The sequence below is a fragment of the Chinchilla lanigera genome, unplaced genomic scaffold, assembly GCF_000276665.1.
Source record: "Chinchilla lanigera isolate Chin_1 unplaced genomic scaffold, ChiLan1.0 scaffold00080, whole genome shotgun sequence".
Classification (NCBI taxonomy): Eukaryota; Metazoa; Chordata; class Mammalia; order Rodentia; family Chinchillidae; genus Chinchilla; species Chinchilla lanigera.
The window spans coordinates 1,794,942-1,805,731 of record NW_004955481.1 but is presented as its reverse complement, the minus strand read 5'-3'; the positions used below and the strand labels follow the sequence as shown (position 1 = coordinate 1,805,731).

Below are 10,790 nucleotides of genomic sequence, written 5' to 3'. Positions count from 1 at the left end.
AAAAACAAAAAACCAAAAAAAAAAAAAAAACAAAACAAAAAAAACCAAAACAAAACAAAACAAAAAAACAAAAACAAACCAACAGGGCAGGAACCTAAATTCTGAGACCAAATGTAAAAGTCAGATTTGGTGGTTCTCAGTGACAATGGGGAATCTCCAAGGGGTGGGACGGGGAGGAGTGGGATGGTCAGAGATGGTTTCTCTTGTTGGCTTTTATGTCTCACTGATTTTCATCTTCCACATCCTGCAGCGCTTCTTTATTCTGCTCTTCACCTGCAAGAAGACAAAATTATTTCATATTGACTAACACTCAGGCTATAGTAGTCATAAACATGTCATTCCAAGCATAAGGACTCCTTATATTTGCTACCATTGTTATAACACACAGACAGGCAAAGGACTTCTATTATCCTTCACACCCAAGATGCCCAAACCAAGAAGGGCTGTTGATCATGGTCCTGAAACTGTTAATAGTCAAAATGAAGGAGGTAAGGGCCACAGAGAACCTGATGCACAAAATCAATGTTTAAATGCTTTAAAAAGCTCTTGAAGTGTACAGCCAAGGTAATTGTATTCTTCAAATCGACTTTCAAGCTTTCATGTATATCTTGGATCAAAATACTCTTTCTCAATAACCTCACCTCTTCAAAAATCAGAGAGTATTTTGCTCAGTATCAGAAATGCTTCAAAAAAAGTGAATTCAGCAGTAAAATGCTCCAAAGGCATTCTATCTATAGTATTTTTGTGGTGGTGATGGTGGGTAATCTGAAGTTGTAAATGAACATTCAATATTTTGTATCTTGGTCAGATACATCAAACTACAACCAGATTCCTCACTTCACAGTGAAACTGCATGCTCGAAGCAAAACAGACTGCTGAGGTTATTACAGAAGGGCATTTGGACCAGTTCTCTCATGCTGTTCCCCTTTTCTCTGTGAACACAACAATTACCCTAGGGAGTTTCAGCTGCACTATGACATGCAACAGAAAGCCAGTCTGTTCACTAGAGGGTCATTTACCTAAAGCATTAAACAAGTCAGCCATAATAAAGCATGCAGAGGCTTTTGATAAAATAAACAGGTAAAAAATTATATTCTTTTGTACTTTAAACAAATCACACAGAAGTCTAACACAGTTAATAGTCTGAATAGACACAAATCAAGAACCAATCAATGGAAGGTATAGTATACAGCTCAGTAGTAGACTGTGTGCTTAACATTCACAAGGTCCTGGTTTCAATCCCCAGTATGACGTAAAAATGTTAAGACACACTCTAAACTTTTCTTGTGGGCTGTGTGTGCTGGGAATCAAACTCAGGACCCTCACACTTGCCAGGCAGGCACTGTGCCACTGAGCTAAATCCCCAGTCCACTATCTAAACTATTGAAAAAATTTTTAGCGGCTGAGATGACATCCACCCACTCATAATCCTTGATATATTATTTAATCAGGTTGGACAAATAACACTAAGACTGGTTGCCTACAAATAGGAAGCATTTTCACTCAAAATAACTTTTAAACTTTCAATATGAAAATAGATGTTATCATAGCATTAAGAATTAAGTAAAGACAGATAAGTAACTATGAAAAGTTACTTCAAGCATATAAAAGATTTTTGACTTTTAATATACAAAAGAACGTGCAAAGACAAAAATAACCATTCATCAAGGAAAGAAGTGAGAGATAGCCAATTGTTCCCCAAAGAACAATCATGTATTCAAACTTGGGAAACAAGAAAAGAGTGACATTCATTCGCATTTTTTAACAGGAATACGCTGCCAAACTACAGTTAACATACAACACTAGAACCCGCTCTAACTCATCCATTAGCAATCACTGCTTTGCCAAAAGTTTCAAGTAACTTTGGCATAAAAGTCACGTAAATCACATCCAACCAGACATAGGCAGGGGTAGCAGGCCATAATAGAGGTCATAGAAGGTTTAGCACCTTGGAATGTAGAACAGCCAGGTTTATAAGCAACAGGATGGTAATAATGCAGGCATGATTAGTGAAGAACCAAAACTAAAAGCAAAATTCACTGTGCCATGATAATGACTTACAAAGTAGAGTTTTTAGGAAAGGAAGAGTTGGATTTTCCTTTAGGAATCTATATTGCAAGGAGAAAGGGAGGGAGAACAATCATATGAAAGCAACATTACAAGAAAAGTAAACCAAGAGAGCAGGACAAAGGAAAACAATGATACGGCCATCAGATTTTGTTTTATACTTTGTATAAAATTCAGTCTAAGAAATAATCTGCCCAATCCTTCCTTTTACTACCAATAAAATGTGATAATACCCTCTTCAAGGTATACAGAAAGAGAAAAAGCACTTCCTGATAGGCATTTCTTTGTTTCTATCCCACCTCCCTTCCCGCGGGAAAGAGACTGGCAGACAGAATACACATTTCCTTTCTATGGATACGAAACAGTTCTTGTATGGTTAGAGAAAAGGACAGAAATCACTCAATGAGGGAAAAAGCAGTGATCCTTTTAAATGACCATGTTTCAATGCACTTTGACAAACATTAATATTTTTTGCAATACTAAGACAAGTTTTTAAAAATGTATTTCTTTAGAAATCTTCAATTTAAAATGTTTTATACTTTTCAGCCAATAATAAAAACCATCTAAATGATCCATAAGCAGAATGTAAGTGACGTTCTAAAAAACTACAAATTCAGTAATAATTTTTCCATTACTTAGCATGGAATCTGTCACAAAACCAATTTAATAGAGCATGAAGTACTAAGAATTTTTAGCAAAACTGGTAAATAACTTCCTAGTTCTCAATTTAACAGTAAACAAGTTTTTTCCCTGTTAAACTACCACACTAATGCTCATTCCTGTAGTCCCAGCACTCAGGATGAGGCAAGAGCACAAGTTCGAGCCCAGCATGGGTTACACAATAAATTCAAGGCCAGCCTGAGCTACACAAGGAGACCCAATCTCAATAAACAAAAAAAATCTACCAAGCTACTTCACTGCAAGTATTTTAAAACTAAAGCTATCTAATTTAATAAATTTTAAAGGGAATCAATGTTTTAATCAAATTTAATCAATTTTATAGTCTGAGATGAAGTAACTAGATAACTTTAGATTAAAAAAAACTATTCCAGGATTAAAGATAAACCCTATGCTAAACTGTAACAACTTTGTACAAAGAATCATCCTAACTATGTAAATATAAGTAAAGATAGTATCCCATTTTAAAACAATCCATTTATCTTAAAACTATACTTGATAAAGAATAAGACTATTGAGTTCTGTTTGAATAGGAAACATTCTACTTTAACTGATCAACTCATGGTTATCAGTGATAATGACCTAGAGCAGAATTAGAAAATATAAAAGTATCATAAATTCGCTATTTAAGTTATCTAATGTCTTTAAAAAGGTATTATACACCCCAGGTCACCTTTTTGCACCCTTAAATACTACTGTACATGTCTCCAGAGGTGGGAGGGATATAGTTCACTTAGGACAAAGCAGTACTGTTTAACAAGCCTCTCTACATGTTTTCCTTTTATTTCTTCAAAAATACAGAGAGATGTAGTACTAGTCTCCTCTGAGCTGTAGGGTGACCATGTATAGTCTGCAGCAGTATCTGACCATTCTTGATAGTTATTGTTAAAATACAGTAGGATTTTAAGCTAGAAGGAATTAAGCTCAGAGACAGTAAATTGGCTCTGTGCTGCTCGAAAAAGTACTCTGTGACTCCATCTGACTGTTGGCAAAGTGTGAGAGAGCAGGTCACATGTCACATTTCTTGTGCCAATCCTGACAGACTTCATGAAGATTTACAAATTGAACCACCTAATTCTCATGTTACCTCCACAATCTAAAATTAGTAAGAATTCTAACTTTTCCGAGGAAAGAATTCTAGTCTTTTCTGAGGAAAGAACATGACAACAAACACATTCAGTCACCTTTTACCAACAGAGGATGTGGTGAATTCCAAGCAATGTCACATATACTGTGATCTGGGTAACACTCTTAAAGGAACTGCAACTAAAACTATCAAAATTCCCCCTTCCAAACTCTACTACTGCCACAACACCAACTAAAAAACAGTTTTATAATGATCAAAACACACTGTGACCTATCCCAAGTAAAAATGATCTTTGGGGGCTATGGGTATATAGCTCAGGGGTATAGCACATACTAAGCAAGCACAAGGCCCAGGTTCAATCCATAGCACCAAAAGGAAGGGGAAATTTTGAAATAGGATAAAACATGATAAATTTGAGCTTCTACACCTTTAAAGTAAAAGTTTACACATTTACCAAATCAGACTCTGTATTATAATCTAGAAACTGTTTACAGTTGAAAAAAAAATTTTTTTCCCTTTTTGAGACAGGGTCTCACTATGCAGTTCAGGTTGGCCTTGAGCTCACCTTGTAGCCCAGGCTGGTCTTGAACTCACAAGGATCCTCCTGCCTCAGCCTCCTGAGAGCGGGGATTAGAGGTGTGCACGACCACACCCAGCTTACAGTTGAAAATCTACCAGAAGTAAAAACAGGCTGCATTAGACCTCCTAAGGACTTAGAACTAGGTGTGGTGGTGCATGCCTGTAATCCCAACACCTGCGAGGCTCTGGCAGGACTATCGCTGTAAATTCAAAGCCAGCCTGAACTACACAGCAAGTGGGAGAAAGGGGCCAGGCGTGGTGGCGCATGCCTGTAATCCCAGCACTTGGGAGGCTGAGGCAGGAGGATCACTGCAAGTTTGAGACCAATCTGGACTACAAAGTGAGCTCAAGGATAGCCTCAACAGCAGCATAGTGAGACCCTGCCTCAAAAAGGCCAAAAACAAAACAAAATAAAAAGAGATGGAGAAAGAGAGGGAGGCAGACAGGCAAGATGGATAGATGTAGGGACAGATGACAGTTCATTTCCCTACAGAATTCAATATGGAAATGTATTCCTTTTTAATATAGATTTCCACATAGGAGAGACACTTCATAAATACCGACCAATACCATCTAATTTTAAATAAAATTAACCTCAACCCAACTCCACACTGAAGGTGAAGATAATAAATTGCTTGTTCTCCCATCTTTCTTTGTCCTCAACCTTCAAAATATGGTGTGGAAAGAAAACCCTAAGTTTAACAAAATATTAAAGACAAAAGTTTTAAACCTTAAGATTCATAACAGATACCACTTTTCTAAACAAGTTTTTTGCTTTCAAAGTCCAAAACAGACGACTATACCGGAACCACTTCCTATAAAAGCAGTAATTAAAATGATAGTTTATAGCAGGCTGTTAGTCTAAATTATAGCTTGATACAAAACACTAAATTTCTAAAGAATAAAATTATCTAGTAACTTAAAGACATTCATTTAACCTAAAATTTGCTTACCGTCACCCTGCATGTCTGAAGTCCATAGTGTCAGATTATCACGTAACAATTGCATGATAAGTGTAGAGTCCTTATAGCTTTCTTCACTCAGTGTATCCAGTTCTGCAATTGCATCATCAAAAGCTGCTTTTGCCAACCTAGAAGCAGTAAATATGTTACAAAAATGAACTAACAAGTACAAAATTAGCTATTAATCTAGTTTATGTCAGTGTATAATGGTAACAATAACCTAATGGAATAACAAATATGACAACAAATGAAAGCACTTACACCAGGTGTGAAGGCACACACACCTATGATACCAGCAGTTGGGGAGGCTGAAGCAATAAGATCATTGTGAGTTTAAGGCCACCCTTGGCTACATGAGACCTCACTTCCCACCCCAACTCTCAATCCTTGCCTTGGGGACTGAACCCAATGCCCAGCACACTGAGCCAAGTGCTCTATCACTGAGCCACACTCCCAGCTGCCCCTTCCCATTTTTCCTACTTTGAATTGCTTCCAGTTAAGGGTCCACACTGACCCTAACTTTCAACCATTCTGCCTCAGTGTCCTAAGTAGCTGGGTTTACATGCTTATACTTTCTAGAAGCCTATTATTAATGATAGTCTAAAAGAACATAAGAGATCAAATTTCACCTGAAAGCACTACTAAAATATATGCCTAACAAAGGTACTTTTCAAGTTTTAGTCAATAATTCACTTACATAATTTTTTTTGGGTGGGGGAGTCTTTTTGAGACAGTCTCATGACGTACTTCAGGCTGGCCTTGAACCTGCAGCAATCCTCCTGCCTCAACCCCAACAGCTGGGACTATAGGCATGTGCCACCACACCTAGCTTATGTAATGTTTAAAATATTAAATTTATTGGGCTAGGCATGGTGGCAAATACCTATAATCCCAGCATTTGGGATACTGAGGCAGGAAGATCACCCTGATTTCAAGGCCAGCCTGGGCTACCAAGTGATTTTAAGGCCAGTGTATCCACAGCAAGACCTTGTCTCAAAAAAAAAAACAAACACCTTAGGTTTATTGGTACATTTTAGATACGCACAATGATCACATTCATCATAGGGAATCTGTACCTGTATATGATATATCTTAATTCTTTTCTTCCCCATCCCCCTCCCTACTTACATAATGTTTTAATGCAAAAAGGAAATCTGGACCATGGTGTTTTCTCTTGTAAGTGGTGACCCACCCTCATACTATAGGGTGTACTTCTTTTCCTACTCTTACTTGGTCCAAACTCAGTCTGCAGGGACTGTTTCTTTTCCTACCTTTAGTAAAACTGCTACCACAAGAGAAAGAGAAAAGAAAGAGAAAAAGAGAAAAACTGAAGCTCAGGCAGGAGGATATCAAATTCCAACCCATGGGCCAGGGATACAGCTCAGTGGCATAAGCACCTGCCTGGCAAGCGCAAAGTCCTGAGTTTGAGTCCCAGTACCAAAAAAACAAAAACAAACTACAAATTCCAGCACAAGCCGGGAACAGAGCTCAGTGGCACAGCACCCGCCTGGCATGTGTAAAGTCCTGAGTTTGATTCCCACAGCAAAAAAAAAAAGAAAAAGAAAAAAAAAAACAATTACATGACTTTCAAAACCATCATCAAATTCCAGGCCAGCCAAACTTAGTTAAGACCCTGTCTTAAAATTTAAATAAGGATTAGATACGAAGTTCAGTATGAAAGCCTTGAGTTTAATTCAAGGGGAAAAAAAGGAAGAAAAGAGGGATGGAAACAAGATGGGGAGAGAAGGAAAATTTTGTACTTCATCATGAAGTTTAATTCAACAGAATTTAACAATGTTAATGGAGGCGAGGAAGGGGAAAAAAAGACAATACGGACTTCATGAATATGGGACTGTAGAAGCCATTTGCTACAATTTAACATTTTGGAATGAAGACTTAGGTTCATAAAATAATGAGAAGAGGGTAGGCATAGCAGTGCATACCTGTAATCCCAGCACTCCGGAGCTAAAAGGAGGATTTTAAACTGAAGGCCACCACGGGCAACTTAGCAAAACTCTCAAAAAATAAAGAGCTAGAGACACAGCTCAGTGCACAGACCTTGGGATTCAATTTTCAGTGTGAGTGTGTGTGTGCGCGCATGTGTGTGTCTTACAAGGCAAAAAGGAGTGCTATTTCTAAGAAATTATTGCAGGGACCCAAGAGGAGAAGTAACAAACAGGGAAATAAGAGAGTACACTCTAGTTTTTTAAAGATAAGGTTGCTGTGTAGTCAGCAGGCTGGACTCATACTTATGGCAATCTTCCTGCTCAGCCTCCTAAGTGCTGGATTGCATGCATGTGCCCACCATACCCAGATACATTTCTGATTTAAGGAAAGAGAATGAAAGTGACTTAACCTGGAGCTATGTGTGGGATGACTAGACTGGAGGACAACAGTGAAATATTGTATCAGTACTATTAGCTAAACAGCTAAAAGAATCTTGGTTACAATGTTTAGAAAAACTCAACTTGGCATTTAGATGTTTTTAGGTTAATCAACATTGCACTGAAGTGAATCCACCTTACATCAAGAAAATCACTCCACATGGAATGTCTACCTCCTACATAATCAAGAATATAGAAGGGCCAAGGATGAAAGGAGTATATGGCTCAGTGGTAGAGCACTCTGTCTAGTCTGTACGAGGTCATGGGTTCAATTGCCAGCACTGCCTAATAAATCAATACACAAAATATCCAACAATATATACTTGAAAATACTTTACAACTGGGGTTTGAAAAGTATTTCAGCTATTCCTGAAATATATCTGAAGAACATTACTCAACCAAGGCAGGTATGGTAGCGCATGCCTGTCATCTCAGCATTCAGGAGGCTGAGGCAGGAGGATCGTTGCAAGTTCGAGGCCAGCCTGGGCTACAAAGTGAGCTCAAGGCCAGCCTGAACTGCATAGCGAGACCCTGTCTCAAAAAGATCCCATGCAAAAAGTTTACTCAAGGAAATAAGCTATCAACACAACAGAAAGCCCAGAAATAAACACTCACACAGATACATCGGCTGGTTTTCTAAAAAGGTGCCAAAACCATTCAATGGCAAAAGAAGATCTTTAACAAATGTTGGGGAAACTGGGTATTTGCATCATTACATGAAGATGGACCCTCACATCAGTACAAAATAAATTCAAAGTGCAGAGCAGCCCTGCCTGTGGACACATACACATACACATAGAAAAGACCACATCAGGTATGTGGCCTGTATAAAACCTGTAACCTCAGTTACTGGGGAAGCTGAAATAGGATTCTAAATTTGAGGCCAGAAACGAAAGGGGGAAGTGATATAGCAGAGTGAGGTAAAGTGTTTGCCCAGCATGGACAAAGCCCTAAATTCAATCCTCAGTAGTGCCCCCCAAAGAACGAAACAATTATGGTCAAAGATCTAAAAAAGAATTTAAGGGCTAAACTATGAGATGCTTACAAAAAACCAGAAGGGGAAAAAAAAGGTTCCTACCACTGCATTTGGCAATGACTTCTCACATGCCAGTCAAAGCACAGGAAATAAAAGGAAAATAAAATAGATAAACCAGGGGTGATGATGCATGCCTATAATTCCAGCACTCAGGAGGCTGAGGTACGAGGATCCCCGAGAGTTCAAGGCCAGCCTGAACTCCACAGCAAAACCCTGTCTCAAAAAACAAATTAGGGGCTGGGGATTTAGCTCAGCGGCAAAGCGCCTGCCTGGCAAGCGCAAGGTCTTGAGTTCGGTTCCCGGTACCGGAGAAAAACCAAAAAATCAAAAAAAAAACAAAAAACAAATTAAAAAAAAAAGATAAACTGAACATACAGTACTTAAAACTGTTTTGCATCATGACAGTATCAAGAAAGTAAAATGACAACCCCTGGGTTAGGAAAAACCATTTAGCCAATAAGATTAATATTCAGAATACACAAAGAACATAAAAAACAATAAACGGACAAAGTGCTTAAATAGACATTTCTTCAAAAAGCGTATGAAAAAAAACATGCAAATAACCAGTGAGCAAATGAAAATATGCTCAATCTTACTGATTAGGAAAATGCAAATCAAAACCATAATAAGGTAACACATTGTGGTTGGGTTGAGAAAACAGAACTCACATGTATTGCTGATGGGAATGTAAAAATGGTACAGTGTCTGTAGAAAACTGTACTTTGTGGAATATGCTTCTAATTCCAACACTCTGAGACGGACATGGTGGCACACACCTGTAATTCCAGCACTCGCGAGGATGAGGCAGGAGGATCGTTGTGAGTTCGAGACCAGCCTGGGCTACAAAGTGAGTTCAAGGCCAGGCTGACCTGCACAGCGAGACCCTGTCTCCCCCCCCCCCCCAAAAAATCCAACACTCTGGTCTGGGAGGCTGAGGCAGGAGCATAGCAAGTTTAAGCCCAGCCTGGTTCAAGCCTCGGTAAGGGGGGATGGGCGATTTAAAATTTTTAAGTCCAACACAGAATTACCACAACCCAGCAAGTCTCCTAGCTAAGGATGAAAACTAGGATTCAATTGTGTGTGCCAATAATAGTGCCAATAATTGGTGCCACTTATAGCACCAATAAACAGGAAGGCAAACAGTAGAAAACACACATCTTATTCTTTAAAAAGATGAACTGCCAGTGGCAGAGCTCAGCGGGACAGCATCTGCCTGGCAAATGCAAGGCCCTGGGTTTGATTTCTGGCACCAAAAAAAAACAAAACAAATACAGAAATCAGTCTAGAACTTAGTCCTTGGTGTGTACAAATGCTCACTGTGCTGCTAGTACCAAAAAAATGAATACACAAAACATGATAAATACATAGAATAAATAATACTTATGATGAAAAGGTTCTGAAACAAACAGAACCAGTGGTAAAGGTTATACAACACTGTGAATAAGTACTTAATGTCACTGAATAGTACTGTTTTGTTTTGTTTTGTTTTGTTTTAGACAGAGTCTCACTATGTAGTGCAAGCTGGCCTTGGAACTCATGACAATCCTCCTGCCTCAGCCTGAGTGCTCAGATTAAATGTGTGCACCACCACATTCAGGAGTACTATACTCTTAAAAATGGTTACAGTAAAACCAGGTGCTGGGGCAAGGGATATAGTTCAGCAGCACAGCACCTGCCAAGCAAGTACAAGGTCCTAAGTTTGATTCCCAGTACCAAAAAAAAACCGAAACAAAATAAACCAGGTGCTGTACAGCATACTTGCAATCCCATATTAGGAGACTAGGACACAAGGATCCACAGTTCAAGTCATGCCTGAGCAACTCCGACCATTTCAAAATAAAAAATGAAAAAAGGGATGGGGATATAACTCACTGAAAAGGCCCCATTTAAGAAAGAAGGACTATAGGGGCTGGGGATTTAGCTCAGCGGCAAAGTGCCTGCCTGGCAAGCACAAGGTCGTGAGTTCGGTTCCTGGTACCGGAGAAAAACCAAAAAAA

At 38.8% G+C, this 10,790-nt stretch overlaps 1 protein-coding gene across 2 annotated transcripts in view; it reads right to left on the bottom strand.

Moving 5' to 3' along the window:
* Window positions 1-31: 31 nt before the first annotated feature.
* Ywhae (tyrosine 3-monooxygenase/tryptophan 5-monooxygenase activation protein, epsilon) overlaps window positions 32-10,790 on the bottom strand; it is a 52,923-nt gene continuing 42,164 nt past the window's right edge. Inside the window, exons 5-7 of one of the 2 annotated variants that reach the window (XM_005402632.2) lie at window positions 5,365-5,501; window positions 2,062-2,108; window positions 32-273 (exon numbers count right to left, since the gene is read on the bottom strand). In XM_005402632.2, the coding sequence (XP_005402689.1) occupies window positions 2,101-2,108; window positions 5,365-5,501 (145 nt within the window). In that variant the 3' untranslated portion in view covers window positions 32-273; window positions 2,062-2,100. The remainder of the gene's footprint in view (window positions 274-2,061; window positions 2,109-5,364; window positions 5,502-10,790) is intronic. The other variant, XM_005402631.2, reaches the window with a different exon arrangement.